At 37.1% G+C, this 16978-nt stretch overlaps 1 protein-coding gene across 3 annotated transcripts in view; it reads right to left on the bottom strand.

Annotated features, from left to right (window-relative positions):
• Positions 1 to 16978, bottom strand: part of cabin1 (calcineurin binding protein 1) — a 134826-nt gene that overhangs the window by 9980 nt on the left and 107868 nt on the right. For all 3 annotated transcript variants that reach the window (XM_051654169.1, XM_051654171.1, XM_051654170.1), the window contains 2 exons: positions 12425 to 12499; positions 2156 to 2441 (listed from right to left, as the gene is read on the bottom strand). In XM_051654169.1, the coding sequence (XP_051510129.1) occupies positions 2156 to 2441; positions 12425 to 12499 (361 nt within the window). The remainder of the gene's footprint in view (positions 1 to 2155; positions 2442 to 12424; positions 12500 to 16978) is intronic.

Genomic DNA, 16978 nt, shown 5'->3' with positions numbered 1-16978 from the left:
CTCTTCATCCTTGTTTCCTTAGCAACTGATCACGCAGCACAGAACATATCGGTCTGAAGGTGAACACACCAAACACCAATTAAACACCTGTCTATCTGTGTGTGTAACTTGAGAGGTGGAGAGACATGCAGGAGAGTGATAGAGCAAGAGATATAGCTGGCTATTTTAGCACTAAAACATGAACTATATGTTGACCCCCAACAGAAAGTGATTATATAAAGTGCAAACCGTAAACAGAGAACATGATTTCATGAACAAACACGCCCTCTGCTGGCCCATTTGGAAACTGTCAACATAGCTTCTACCAATTTTAAGGGCGTAAATTCGGAATGGCATACTTGCACTCTAATTGTAGCATTTTGAATTTGAATTTGAATTTATACAAGGAATTTAACAATTCAAACACAATCATTACATTATGTATACTCTGCACAGTATGAGTTTTCTGTATGAAAACATTTGTCGAAATCCACAGTTTACAACCATGCATAAATGGCAAACTATATGGAAATGTTTTTTTGTTTTTTTTACATCATTTTCATAAAATATTTGATAATTTAGCCAAGAGTTAAGATATTTTTTTACATAATTTTGGATTAAGAATGCTAAATAATGCTACATTTTCAAAATTATAGCATATTACTGTTGGAGACGTCTATCATACTGAATACTTTCACATAATATTTGTATACAATAGTTGGCAGTATATAGTATATAGTGCTTAGTATCCAGTAAGAACTATGCTAGTATTCCACCCTGTACACACCCAAGTGGAATTTTATGTAAACTTTCGCATTAAATTGAATGTGAAAATTCATGCTAATATGGTTGTAGTTGTACTGTTATAAAGATATTTATTTTTAACAGTACAATATAAAAAAAGTTATTCACAATGCTAAAATCTTCATATAAATCTCCAGTAATTTCTGAAATTGTTTTGCATTCTTTCACAATTCTTTTGGGTTCCCTTACATTAGTTTTTCAAAAAATTACTAAACCTATTATAGTTTTACTACAGTAACAATATTTTAACCATGATATTTGTCGTAAAACCATAGTAATAATACAGACAAACCAAAACTATGGTAATAAAAATGATAATTTTGCCAAAAAAAACAAAAAAACAAAACACTGTTACTACAGCTTTAATATAGTAACACTATGGTTATAGTTTTTAAAACCATGGTTCCTTCCAAAAAAAAAAAAAAGGTTCATATACTGTCATGGTTACTGCAGTGTTACTATAGTGAAACCATGGTTAATTTTAGTATGGGCATGTTTTTAAAATGATTATGATGTTAATTCCCATAAATTTGGTTTTCTTGTATTATTACTATGCTTTTACTACATATATCATGGTTATTATATCGGTACTGTTGTAAAACCATGGTTAATTTTCATAGAACTATTGCGAGGGAAACCTAAATAATTGGGAGGGATGCAAACTATTGTGATGAAATGCAAAACTACACTCACTTAGCACTTTATTAGGAACGCCTACATATTCATGCTATTATCTAATCAACCAATCATGTGGCAGCAGTGCAATGCATAAGATCATGCAGATACAGGTCAGGAGTTACACTTAATGTTCACATCCACCATCAGAATGGGAGAAAAATGTGATCTTGGTGATTTTGACCGTGGCATGATTGTTGGTGCCAGATGGGCTGGTTTGAGTATTTCTGTAACTGCTGATCTCCTGGGATTTTCACACACAACAGTCTCTAGAATTTACTCAGAATGGTGCCAAAAACAAAAAACATCCAGTGAGCGGCAGCTCTGTGGACGGAAATGTCTTGCTGATGAGAGAGGTCAACAGAGAATGGCCAGACTGGTTCAAGCTGACAGAAAGGCTACGGTAACTCAGATAACCGCTCTGTACAATTGTAGTGAACAGAATATCATCTCGGAATGCACAACATGTCGAACCTTGAGACAGATGAGCTACAACAGCAGAAGACCATGTCGGGCACTTTATTAGGACCATAGTGTTACTAATAAAGTGCTCGGTAAGTGTATTTTAGACAAAAAAAATTCCCTCCCTGTCCTCTAAGTGGCTCTGTATAAATCATTGCGAAAGTACTGAAATCACTGGAAAAAGTAAAAGAAAAAGCACAGAAAATGTGACATCAGTGGAGTGTTTATACAGTACCTGTCTGGGGCAAGAAGGCCACGCTTGTTATTGGCTGGCTAGGTGTCTTGTGCTGCTGTGATTGGTCTGGTTGGCTGGATGGCGGGCAGTAGATCTGTGTTGGAGTGCTGTGTGTCTGTGTTTGTGTGAGCAGTGTCCGAGGGGTCTTGCTCAGCTTGGCTTCCACATCCTGGTTTGATATGGGGTATGTGTGCATTTGGAGGCAAGGTGTGGAAAATGATGCTGGGAAGAAGATGTCTCGCTGGTCTTTACTAAACTTTGGAGTGCTGGGCGCATCACTGGAGTTCTGAGAGAGATGGGAGAGAAGAAAAGCAATGCAGTGAGTTGCGGCCATTTCTTCTAAAATTTTTAAGGGATACCATTACATTTAGTTTGCATATATAGGAGGTGGACAAAAAGAGAGAAAAATAAAGAAAACCACTCCTCATAAGTGACTTTTTTTCTTCATTCTAATAGATTCCAATAGATTTTGACATAAGCATGTTGCTATGATAACACACATAAATGTTAAAATAGTTGATTTTAATTAAGTTGAACTGTACTATACTTTTTGCTACTATATTTATAATCTCTGTCAACTATACATGCTGCTGTAGATTTTGGCCACAATGAGGTGTTTCAGAAGGCAGCAAAATTTTGCTCCCTAACTTTTGGAACAGGCTTCAGGTTGGGAGCGTGCTTATGATGCCTTAAAATGCTGTCTAGCAACTCACTATATTTTGAAACAGAACTAATGAGTACACGTGACTCTGCCGACAACCATATAAACTGTGCGAGTTACCTACCTTGTTCAATGTATGGCATAATACTGATGGGAGACCACTAGAGGATGATGTGACATTTACTGAAGCAGGTCGCAAGGCACAGGGATCACAACATTCTGTAGGAAGGGTGTTTTAGAGCTCCATGCACAGGACGCATACAAAAGTTATGAAGGTTTTTCTACTTCTTCAAGAATGAAAGTGACGTTGATGAGTTTGCAGGTTAGTGTATGAAACTGGTTTAACTGCGCAAACTGAACGCTTAGAAATGATAATGCAATTTCTCTGTATGTGTCTTTGAAGAGGTTTCATTCAAGCTGTCAACTACAAAAAGACATAATTCTAACTGAAAATACATTGTATAGGTTCTATGAATGATGCATATACACAATATATAATCCATTGATGGCTAACGAAAATAATCTTTGTCCTTTGATTATTATTTGGGTAAAATGTAATGGAAAACTGTGTGTTACACTCTGTGGCACTGCAGATTTTTGGGCAGCCTCGAGAGACGGCGAGCCTGCGTTGTATGTATGCATGACTTTATAGAAAATAATTGTTTTGAATTTTAGAACGCGGCGTGTAGTCTGCCAGGCTCGTCCGGTGTGCGACCCCCTTTAATCTACCCTGCCGCTCACATTTTACCAACGTTATGTTGAGATAAATGTTTGAAAAAACAGACTATTGTGCAATGGGTAGCCCGATATATACAGTATATTGATAATCATCAGGAAAATATTCAGATTATCGATGCGTAAAAAATGCATCGATCCCAAACCTAGTTGCTAGTGAGTTCTTGGTGGTTGCTAGGATGCTAAGGTGGTTGCTAGTGAGTTTTGGTGGTTTTTTAGGTGTTCGCTTGTGAGTTTATGGTGGTCGCTAGGATGGTTTTTAGTGAGTTTTTGGTGGTTGCTAGGGTGCTAAGGTGGTTGCAAGTGAGTTTTGCTGGTTCTTGGGTGTTTTGGGTGGTTGCTAATGAGTTTTTGGTGGTTGCTAGTGAGATTTGGTGCTTTCTTGGGTGTTCTGGGTGTTTGCTAGTGAGTTTGGTGGTTGCTAGGGTATTCTGTGTGGTTGCTAGTGAGTTTGGTGGTTGCTAGGGTGTTCTTGGTGGTTGCTAGTGAGTTTGGTGGTTGCTAGGGTGTTCTTGGTGGTTGCTAGTGAGTTTGGTGGTTTCTAGGGTGTTCTGGGTAGTTGCTAGTGAGTTTGGTGGTTGTTAGTGTGTTCTGGGTGGATGCTAGTGAGTTTGGTGATTGCTAGGGTGTTCTGGGTGGTTGCTAGTAAGTTTGGTGGTTGCTAGTGAGTTTGGTGGTTGCTAGGGTGTTCTGGGTGGTTGCTAGTGAGTTTGGTGATTGCTAGGGTGTTCTAGGTGGTTGCTAGTGAGTTTGGTGGTTGCTAGGGTGTTCTGGGTGGTTGCTAGTGAGTTTGGTGGTTGCTAGGGTGTTCTGGGTAGTTGCTAGTGAGTTTGGTGGTTGCTAGGGTGTTCTGGGTGGTTGCTAGTAAGTTTAGTGGTCACATAGATATCTATATGTAAATACTTTATTAGCTGCTGTTTCTATGGACCGCGATACGTCGGCTCGTTCGCCATATTGGATAGGTCAAGAGCCGTCCGTCAACACATGAATGAAAATTGACAGATACGATTTGCAAAAGTCTATTGTCCTTCCCAGCCAACTTTCAGATTATCTGATTTTCCATAAACATTGGACAATATTTTAGATGGTATAAAAAAATCCTGACTTCACTTCTAAAACAGGTTTTTTCCCACCTGTATCAAACTGCAAATAAAGTCCTCTATAAATGAATGTATCATGGCAAACATACTGAAAATTAGCACCCAGTCAGTCAATTCATTACATGATGAACTGTTTCCACACAAAAGCAGTTTATGCAGAAGTCCGAGACTTCTTCTCCATTCACTAACATTCAAACAGCTCTTCTTGTTGACCATTCCAAGATGGCGCCGCGGTTGACGTATCCAAAACCAGCCGAATGAGGCATCTACGTATGCATATCTATGGTCACTAGGGTGTTCTGGGTGGTTGCTAGTGAGTTTTGTTAGTTGCTAGGATGTTCTGGGTGGTTGCTAGTCAGTTATGGTGGTTCATCTCTATGGTTTGGTTCCCTTTACAAGTCTATTGGATTTTTGCATATTTTTTGTCCACCAGGTGAAAATCATAACAGAAACTTAGTAATAGTTAGTTATTTAAAAGTAACACCAAACGGGGGTTGTTCAAATTCTTAACTCCAAGTATAAGTAATAGTAATAGTTATGCTTCCCTAAAAAAGCACCACTAATCAAATGCATAGTAACAGCAAAAATTAAGGGGGTAATATAGTTTTTGTGTCACTTTTAATTGATGGGGATGGTAGAGATGGGAAAACTGAGAAGAAAGAGGGGGAATGGGACTAGAACACAAAACAGCTCTGTTGCATTATTTTCCTAAGGATTCTACACAAGTATAATCTCTCATCTAAAATACCTGAGTGTTTGTCGATATGCTCACCATGATTTATTTACAACCTCCATCTTTTGACCACTAGGGGGCCAAATGATCCCACTCAAACAGAGGCCAGTCTTAAAACAGTGCTTAAGGAAAGAAAAGTGTAGAGCTGGGTTGTTTAAATGCAGCTTTACATCACAGGAGTTTAATTTAATGGTAGGGTTGAGTACTACATATGTAGAGTTATGCTGCATGGAGCACAGGAGGTGCATTGGCACAAACCTGTTACTATGGAAACACTCAGGCTAGGTACAGCATGCAATAACTTACCAGCAGCAAAACCTCGCATAACAATGTGCTTGGCCACGTGCTCACATGTTTGCGAATGTGTGCGTTTCATTATGTATTAACCTCTTCACACATTGTTTGTAAAAGCGTATTAGATAACAAAGTGATATGCTAATGAAGCTTTGTGTCAATTATGATTTTAGCACATAGTGTTTTAAAATGCGATTGTGACATGTAATTTGCATACAAGGCTGAATTTTGTGATCACGAGTAAACAGAAAGGAACCAAACAGTTATTTGGAGAAAGCAAATGAAAAATCACCTGAAACAGTGCACAATTTTACAAAGTAAATTCCCCTTAAAAATGACTACATTTCCCCTTTTCTCTCTTAGAAAATGTTATAGCAAACAAGCCACATGATTTTAGGTATTAGTCATGTATGTAGCTCAAACAGCACAGGATGGGACAGGTTATGTGCTAAAGTTTAATACTTAGGGTTGTATGGAGCTACATTTGTGCCATAATTCTGCAAGCGCAAATGTATATTTTGCATGCGCAGGATGATATTTTTGAGCGCACAATCATTTTCTGTGAGCCAAAGATGATATTTTGAACGCACAAAAAGTTATTTTGCATTTGCAAGATAATATTTTGAGCGCACAAAAATGTTCTGCGTGTGAAAGATCCACTCAGTTTTGTAAAGCACTGTATCTTCTTCCAAAGATGAATTCATTTTGAGAAAAAAACAAATCACATTTACACAATTAAACATTTTTATGCGCTCAAAATAAAAAGTTGCACGCTTAAAGTATCATCTTGCACACGCAGAACTGTGGCACAAGTACAACTTCAAAAAACAAGCAATGGTAACAGTGACGCTTGGGTATTTTGGTAGAACTAAGTTACTATGGTAAGTTTTCCTAAGGATCTTTAGGATTTTTATGCTGTTGTTTACATCGAGACGTGAAAAACACGTATACGCATGTGAGTGAGAGATAGTGAAAGATATTCATTCTCTTTGTCGTACTGTTTTCCACCTCCTGCCTTCTAAAAGCCACGATGAATGAAACGGCAACAAACACCAAACAAAAACATTCAGAGTGCCTCAAAAGAACCAAAGCTTTCCTCGTCTCCCCCGTAGCCTTAAATGACAACTCAATGACAATTTCACAGCACCTGGAGAATGGGAGGAGAGAGAGCTCTTTATATTCAGAGAGCAGCTGACAGCACACAGAGACAGCGAACCAATGACAAAGTTAATGTACTCCAAACATGTTAATGGACCTTTAGCAATTACAGCAATTGAGGAATTACGGAGATTTAAAATGCTGCACATGGACTTCAGGAGCGACTGGTTTTATGTCAGAAGAGGGGGGAGGTGGGTCATAAAGGGAAGCCTGTTTTCGTTTTCCAGTTTCTAATGCTTTTACTTGCATCGCTGTATGTTCTTAGCATGACATTGTGATGTTTAGAAAAAAAAGCATGTGCTACATAGCGCCGATACTTTAAAGCATCGTGATGATACTTTAAAGCGTCGTCTTTTGGGAGGATGACATGAAGCTATAGACTGAGGTTAGTTATGTTGATGTAATAAACTACTTTGTGTTATGACAGCCAACAACTGCACAAGTTGAGCTTGAACTAATTCTGACTCCAATTAACACTTAAAATGGTTGTTGTTCTCCGTCTGAAATGCTGGTATTGGTAGTTTTTACATTGCTTCTTTTGCAGACTGAAACCAGAAAACATTCCAGCGGCAATCAGAATCATAATGGCGCTGCCCAATTGTTAGTCAGGAAAACAGTGGATTCATTTCTTAATATGCGGCCTTGGTCTAACTGTACACGATAAAATCGCCAATAATCATTCGTAATCTTTCACCAAAACGTAATAACTTGCTCCGCCTCTAGAACGACTTCCCTTTTTGACAGCTTAAAAATTAAATGACTTTAGCAACCCTTTTGCAAAATTACGTTACGTGGTTTACAAAATGCGTATAACATGACGGTAGTTCTGTTTTTTTACGAAACAGGTTAAGGTTAATGCTCTTTCAAGTTTTAAATCAACAAAACCTACCTCCCGACTCTAAACCTTAAACCTAACCAATATTGTCAAAAAAAAAGCAAATGTGACATGACAAAAGCAATTCTAGAAGAAACCACATAATTTTGTGTTGCTTCTATGACACTTTTGGCTCATGTGTTGACTTGAATGCTCTTAAGGACTCGTACCCAGGTCCTTCGCGTTTTAAGTGCAATGCTCTATTAGTTGAGTTACCATGTAATTTGATGTAATCATGCTTGACAGTGCGTATCTGGGCTCTTATGGGCCCCAGTGCAAAGCACCTGTAGGGCCCCATCTGTTTTCCTTGTAATAAGTGTACTGCAAGTCACTTTGGATAAAATTGTCAGCTAAATGACTAGGCTAATAAACAATTAGTAAGGAACAGCTTTATCGGTCTGGTGTTGGTGCTGGGACCTGAAGATTAACAAATTCTCAATCTGGACATTTTTGGATAGGCATGATTTGGAATTAAATAAGGGGGTTATGCAGCTGTGTTTGAATTTAGCCATCCAATATTTTCCAATGTTGTTTTGATTAAATCGAACTTACTCAGATGACGACTGGTATGCTCTGCAGTCTATAACGCGACATACACCAAAGCATTTTTGATGAGCAACCTCCCACCCACTCTCTCTCTCTCTCAAACCACTGCCTGAACCCACGCTTCTCACTGTCAGGTGCATTTCATTTCCTGTTTCACTGCTTACTTCAGAGCTAGGGGACTTTTTGAATAAACAAATTGCCTTTGAAAAGGATGAATTTGATTTTACTGACCCATTTACTAAAGCTGAGCAAATAATTATTTTGTTACAATCTTTCATTTTAATATATTTTTTTGTAACAGCCTATAATTGATATGATAGTATAGACAAAGATCTATACTAATATGCCTGCACTTTCACTCAAATTTATACTAAAACTCCAATCTATTGGATTTAACATACTTCAAGTAAAATAATAATAATGAAAATTATGTACAGCATAATATTATAATTCAATAAACATTATAATACTGTTAGGGATCAGGGCTAGGAATTTCCTACAGTATTTTGCTTTTGCAGTGGGGATTGAAAAGATGTAAAACTGTTGTACTTTTGAAACCTTTCAAAGAAAATGAGTACATTTGAAAATGAATAAATAGCCCTGACATTATCTTCTCATGATATCGACCTCATCAGACAGATGCAGAAAGTAAAATAAATAAAATCAACAAACAAATAATAAATAAATAAACAATAATAATGGCTGGTACTGAAATTGTATTGAGCATCTTGTGCATCACCTTGTTGTGATGGTGTATTGAAAACTAATGGTGGAGCAACATAGTCGACCTTTTGGTTATCAGACAGAAAATATGCAAGTAATGGCGCATTAAAGCAAAGTGAGTGGCGGAGAGAGAAATGAACAGATAGCATGAGTGATAGCAATACCGAATATAAGTGACTGAATCGGGGGAAAGGGTGGAAGGCTGGTGTGTATATATATATATATATATATATATATATATATATATATATATATATATATATATATATATATATATATATATATATAGAGAGAGAGAGAGAGAGAGAGAGAGAGAGATGAGACACGCAGCATGGGCTCTTACATGTTTTGCCCAGACTAGTTAGAGCACACTAATGAATGGCTAATCAAAAGAGAGAATGCTCTCATACAGTAGAGAAGAGACATGAACATCAGGCAGAACTGAATTTCTCCCTCTCTCATACACAACTGTGCTCTGTTTGAAAGAAACAGCATGCAGGGCTCTATTTAACTCAGCCCAAAATATGCCCAATCTAAAAAACCTTCCTACCATACTGCTCATACTATTCTTGCGGTATGAATACTGTGCAAAGTATATGCCAGTTATCGGTACGCACGCAATACCCAGATGACCGACTACATTTGCAAAAATGTACAGTATACAACAAGGTATACTGCACAGCAGGATTTCCGTTAGCCGGTAATAACCAGTTTTTGACTGTTAAAATGTCCCAAACGAAATCGTATGTGACAAATTGCAGTTTAGCCTTTTGCTTTGCCCTCTGTTTTTGCTTTGAATGTTTTTAAAAAAAAGTCTAATTCCATGAATGCCATTTTTTTAAAATGGAAAAGTACCTATAATGAACAAGCGTTTTTTGTTCATTTTACTTGATTGTCCGGTAAACTTTATAGTTCGCGGACACGTTGGCCAGCACCTAAATGTCTTAGCGGAAACTCTGCTGCACGGGATACTGTATATAATGCAATATACTGTATCACAAAATGCAATGCGCTTAACTTGGCATTCCATTTCCAATGTGACGAATGAACTAGAAGCAATATCAAATATGATACTTTCTTGACTAATTATTTCATCAGACGCAATGCGCAAATGGCCGTGGGTTGGAGTGTTTGCGCTACTGTAGGTGTAGGCACGCAAACTGTGGGTGTATTGTATGTAAATGAAGTGTCACAAAACACAATTTGCTATTTTCCAAACAATTTGGTCGTTGCGCTAAGACGTTTCAATACCACGTCTTAACTCAGTGCAAAGTCCAAATTCAGTTCCCACATGCAGTTTGGAGATTCCACCATTTAACAAGGACGCAGTTAATTTAAATCCATATTTCTATTCTTCTAATTCATTGCATACTGACCTTTTACACTACCAACTTCTTTTGAATGTGCTGTCTTTGTTTATTTCACTGGTGCTTGACTTCATGGCCATGCCCATTGACTTTGCACTTATGACTTAAAATAGGGCCCTTAGTAAAAGTATCATTCTTTTCTTTTTTTTTGTTAGTATACAGTACATAATACACAGTAAGCAGCAAGCTAGTATAGATGAAATTACATCACACCGCAGACAACCACGCTTCCAGGTTATTTTGAGCAGCAGATTTCAATGGTGGATATGGGCAGCGCTGCAGTTTTAATAATCCTTTATGCATAATCTAATGTAATAATGTTTGTTAGTGTTAATAACTATGGTTTACATTGAATAAATATATATGTAGGTTCTTTCTGAATTATCGGAAAAGCAAGTTTTAACTTGGTTCAATATGCCTGTATGATTATGTTGGACATGTAACAGGTTTATGAATGCACATCCTCACACATTTTACACACTTCTAAAGCCTGAGAAATGTGGCATATGAAAATGAAAACTACCATCAGAAATGCAATATGTGTTAATGCTTAAATTATTGGTCCACAAGTAATAATGTTTGACTTCAATATCATATTCAATATTCAAACTTAAAAACCATTTTCAATTGAACAAGTTACTTACATTTAAAATAAATTTAGCAGTATGACAATTTTATCACTTATCCTTTAACAAACAGTAGCCTATGTGCTGCGATGGTGGAGATGGGGTCACATTTTTCCCATTAGATTTTTCTTGGGTTTTGTTCATATAAGATCATCGTTAGGTCATATTTGGCCTCATATCCGTCAAAGCGGAAATTAGAAATGTAGAAATTAAAGAGCACCTATTATGGTTTTTAAACGTGCATAATTTTGTTTTAAAGGTCTCATACAATAGATTTACATGCATCCAAGGTCAAAAAACACTTTAATTCGCTCACCATTTAAATTGCAGCATTACCTTTTTTTTCCCCAGTGTCAAAAACGACTCGTTCAATGATGCGTTCTGAAGGATTCATTCTAAACTCCTCCTTTCAGAGAGCCTACTCTGCTCTGATTGGTCAGATGCCCCAGTCTGTTGTGATTGGTCTACCGCTTAGTGTAGTGTTTGAGGGCGGGTCAAAGCTGTTCGCGAGCAGCCAATGAAGACCAGAGGTGGGTTAATACATGAAATAAGTCTGGAATTACTAATGACTCGTTTCAGGTGTTCAGAATCGGTTCTTTCTTTTGGGAGTCAATAACTCCATTTGTCGTGCACTTTGATTTTTGAAACTTTGCAGACTTTTTTACATTCACAAACAGCTATATAACACACTACATGAAAGGTAATATTTGAAAAACCATAATAGGTGCTCTTTAAAAACAGCAACTTGCAATCTGAGTTTGTGCAATTCCTTTGCGAAAAGTTCAATTCTACCAACAGCAGACGTGATAACATTGACGGTGATCTGTGAAATATCATAAATTATGTCAAATCCTGAGTTTGTTCTGATCTAACGATCCTGATGGGATTTAAAAGAAGCCCAAATCACCAATAATCTGTAGAAAACAGGGTGTTTCAATTTCTCAAACAACACTTTTTGTGTATTTTCAGCTCAATTTGAGTGAAGCGCCCATTAAACGTAGCTCTTTTCTCAACTGTTAAATGAAATCGGACGTGCAACCTAGAGTAGGTTTGTAAACAGTAACTTCATCTATTCCATTCCAAACACTGGCCATTTCTCTCTCTCTTTGTGCTGCTCAACAAAAGTTGTCATTGTTCGAAAAGAGAGGAGGATGGAGAGATCCTAGCAAAAGGTGTGCACAATTAATGAATCTTATTAATGGCTCGGAAAACACATAAATGCCTTTAGGTTTTTGTGGAGGGAAGGAGAGACAAATCAAGAGAGAGAGAGAGAGAGAGCGAGGTAGCACAGGCAAATGTGAAAACATCCAGACCATGAGTCTGCTCACTTTCCAATAGAGTCAACAGAGGAGAGAGTATTGGATTTACATTGTAGAGGGAAAAGCAGCCCAGTGAATGTTATTTTCTGGTACACATGACTGTGTGCGAGACAAGAGAGAGAGTGTGTCTTACCTGTCTTTGTGCAGATGTTGCCATTTGAATCTGGCAGAACTTAACAGCTTGATCCAAAGCTACATCCTCATCCACCTACAGAAAGACAGAGAAATTACATGAATATAGCTTTAACATGTATATCAAACCAGACACCCAACAATAAACAGTTTTTAAACATTTGATATCTTGATTGCCTTTTCGGTATTAAGCTACTTGGCGGGGGTGTTGTGACTACTTTCACACGCGAAGAGGTTAGCCAATCTTAACAGAGGTTATTTACATTTAGATGTCTAAAGGTTACAATAACAAAACAGGTTGTTAAATTATATGGGTCAGAGAGGGGGTGGGAAATGGTCATGTGAAATTAAATCATGAGTGCATTTGATGCAAGAAACCTTTATTTGACATCAGGGGGAAAAAAGAATTAAATGTTACAAAAGTGTACAATATTGCCGTTTAAAGTATGCAGTAGATAATGTGTGGCCATTTTTATTCTGTTAAAAGCCCTAACAAAGAGCTTGACTAAACAAAGAATGAAAATTAGCGGCTCAACGAATTTTGAAAGTGAACATGCACCAGCCCAGAGGATAATCTAGAAAACAACAACACAGTCCTGTCTCTTATTAGACACTGAGTTTGAACCTGCCAGAAAAGCTCTCAGAAATCAACTGATGATGATCAGTTGATTCTAGGAAAAGAGACCCACACAAATGAAGTAACAATCAGATCATCTATAAATAAGGGATAAAAAAAAAAAAGCAGTGTACACAAACACAGGCACAAGTCCCAAGATGAAGCAGTATGAATGTTTGCTTGGGTCCAGAGAATCTGTACCAGCACTATGATGTGCCAAAATGAGCAGATGGTATGATGGTGCCCTGAAAATGAACAAGCCAAAACAAAGTTCTGTCTGGACAAAACGCCAAGAACTTACACAAACAAATTAAGGAATAGTTCACAGAAAAATTCTGTCATCATTCTCTCACTCAAACGTCATTCAAGACCTGTATGACATTCTTTAGATGGAACACAATTGGAAACATTTAGCAGAATGTTCCTGCTGCTCTTCTTTTTTAAACAATTGAAGTGTGACCATCAGCTGTCAAGATCCATAAATGCACAAAACAGTCCCATAAAAGTATGTCTTATGCACTATATTCAAGTCTTCTTTGGCCAAAACAAAAAAAGTCATCATTCACTGAAAATGTTACCGCTTGTAAAGCTCACTTGCATTCTTGCATATTAAAATTTGGGGTGTCGTGATCGGTTTCAACACACGTGAGAACCAATTGCTGTTGTCATCATTTAAATGAAACCTGGTGCGATGCTTCCTCATGCACCATCTGAATATACACTAATGAGAATTTCGACCTATGGTGGAGGGGAAGATCTTTTGCCGTTAATAATTTAATTTTGGGCTGTTCCTCAAACAAAGATATTTTAAGGCTTCAGAAGACTTGGACTATAGCGTACAAGTCAAATATGGGCTACTTTAATGGTGTTTTGGTTTTTTTCCTTTTTGGAGCTTGACAGTCACTGGTCACTGTATGCTTAAACTGTATGGAAAAGGGCAGCGTAAACATTATTCAAAACTTCTCAATTTGTATTTCACAGAAGAAAACTGACAGAGATTTCATTTTACGGAAGACTATCGCTTTAAAATCGAGCTGTAGAGACAGACACTGTTGAAGCCACACAAACATTTTAAGGTTATTGAAAACAGGAAGCTTACACAAGTTCTGATCCTTTATTAATTTTTTTGATCTTCTCAAATTTTTGACACATGGAGGCTGATGGGTTAGAGAGCAAAATGACCTAAAAAGGTCTCTCACTGGAGTGCTTGTGGTCATGGCAACCAGAAGAGCAAGCGGAGATTGGGCATCCCTGGTGTCTGTTTTATGTCAGATAGTTGGAGCATGGTGCTTTTTTTAATAGTGCGTGGGAGATACAGAAAGATAACGAGAGATAGGGAGAGAGAGGAAAAGGCCTTCGCTAATCCAAATAATTAATACATATACCCTTTATATGTCTAAAAATTAATATCTTATATCTGTGGCTAAACTATTAAGAAGCTAATTGGGGTGGTGGTTCTAATCCACGAGACTGCATTGAAAGCCAAAACATTTTCTCATCAAATGGCTTTTAGTGATTCCATGCAACATAGAGGTATTTAAAGGTCTTTTTTTATGTTCAAACACTTACTCATATCCAAGTTTAATATGTAAATAAAACTATAAGCAATCTTTTTTTTAGGTTAATTAAAAAAAAAAATAATAAAAAAATAAAAAATATATAATAATTGTCTCTGTGATGCTATTTAAACATCCCTCTGTTTGTTTGAGCATCCCAACCAGCCAGACACAGCAACATTGGCTCAACCAATGGCGTGAGTTTTGGGCGGGACTATCTGTTACCCTACTTCACAACCCAAGTACCGTATTTGTAATTTTTAGGGCTGTCAATAGATTAACATTTTTTAATCGAATTACATAGTATGCCAATTAATTAATCAAATATTATATTACATAAACACTTGTGGAGAAAGACCCTTAAATAACAATAAATCAATAAATAATGATTAAATAATTATAAATAAAATATATATAAAAATGTAAGTATGAAAATAATGGTAGACCTTTATTTTACAGTACTGTTTCACATTTGCGTACTATATAATTACAACTATAGTAATTACTAGGTACTAACCCTAAACCTAACCCATATTAAGTACATGTAGTTACCTAATATCAGTCAGTACTTTCTTGGGTAAGTACACTGTAAGTAAAATAAAGTGCAACCAAAATAATACAGAAAATTAAAATGCATTACATTTAAGCACACAAGTAAAGCATTAAAAAGGCAATACAAAAAGTGGCTTTAGAATGCAATATATAGTTTATTTCCATATTATTGAACAGTCATTTGCCTACAGTTCACAGCAATCAATTTTGCAACTGAATTTGGCAATCAGTCCGAGATGAACTATAACAGCTTGTCTAAGGATGCGTCAATGTACACCTGCGTCAGATGGACGCTTTGAGCGTCTCGGTTGCGTTGCATCATAAACATACAGTTTTTAGTGCTGTGTCAAGTTAAACAAAGTTTGAAACATAGAAAAACACGTCTTGAGATCCTCAAGTTCGATTTGCACTCCATCAAAGCTGTGTTTGTACGCAAGAACGTGTTCTCATCGGCTGTGTCTCGTTTGGAAGGCTGCATGCTAGGTGGGACGCATCCTTTGAAGGCTGCAGTATACAGAGTGTCCTCCTTTAAACAAGCCTCGTTTAAACAAGACAGACTTCGTAGGACAAACGGAAACAGAACGTAACATGGTTGCTATGACAGCACACCACTCTTTAACAAGCGCGAGCGCTTTGAGTGAGAAGGGAACAAAGTCCCTCTGGAAGGGAATGTATGAGGTACATTTTAGGAGAGTTATAAAGATGTAGAGAGAAAAATAAATAGATTTTACAGGTGTACTTTTAGTCTAATACTTTATATTCTACAGAGGTACTTCAACTTGGGAATTAACATTCCTTGTGTTTGAACATCATATTTAAGAGCAAATTGGTGTCATTTATTTTTAGACATTTCCATTGAAACAAAGAATTGTGGGTTGTGAGTGCCCACAAAGGATACACCTCATGCATCCTCCGAATTCCCGTGCAAAAAGGTCGCATTCGAAGGCTGCATTTGAAGTGTCCTACTCACTTTTCTGAAATGAGACAGCCTCGATGACGTATGCGGCCGACAAATGCGACTTCCGGAGGACGCATCCTTCTAAACGAGAGACAGCCACAGCCATCTTTAGTTGTCTGCTCTCGGTAAGTGTGGTTTGTTTTCTGTATAAGCTGCGCATTGCCTATACTGCGAGTTTCACTTACTGCCCCCTGGAGAAAACAGGTGGTACTCCATGCTTGAATTGCTTCTATGGCAGGAATATTCCTTATTACGGTCCAGGGACACGATTAATTTTATTTTTTATTAAATTAATTGCACTGAATTAACGCGTTAAATCGAAAGCCCTAGTCATTTACCAATTCTTTTTGGTAATGTTAGTGGAGCATAAATTACACACTCCACCTTTAAATTGGGGCAGTTCATTTATTTTAACAATTTAGTGCTATTAATTTAAAAAAAAAAGTTTTTGTGATTAATGCCGTGAGATGCAACACAATGACCAAAGATGTCAAACTGACTGCGTACATAGACCAACAATAAAAAATATAGCAGGCGGAATACAATTACGTACTCTATGTGAATGGACCTCAAGTCTACCTTGGACAGATTGAAATCTTGATCAGCAAAATGGATTACTGTGGACTGTAGGCCAGTGATAGGTTTATGTTCAATAATATAGAAATAAAACCATACTATATTGACTTCTAAAGCCAATTATTGTGAAATCTGTTCAATGCTTTATTCGTCTGCCACAATATTGTCTTAAAATAATCTTCATTTGGGGGCTTTTCTCAACAAATACTAATCTATATGATATATTAACTTAATTAATAGTAATTACTCCAGTAATTGATAAACAACACTACATTAAATATATGATTGATAATGCTG

Source organism: Myxocyprinus asiaticus, chromosome 24 (assembly GCF_019703515.2).
Source record: "Myxocyprinus asiaticus isolate MX2 ecotype Aquarium Trade chromosome 24, UBuf_Myxa_2, whole genome shotgun sequence".
In the NCBI taxonomy this organism is placed as follows: domain Eukaryota; kingdom Metazoa; phylum Chordata; class Actinopteri; order Cypriniformes; family Catostomidae; genus Myxocyprinus; species Myxocyprinus asiaticus.
Note: the sequence above shows the minus strand (reverse complement) of the source record. Positions and strands in the feature narration are given on the sequence as shown.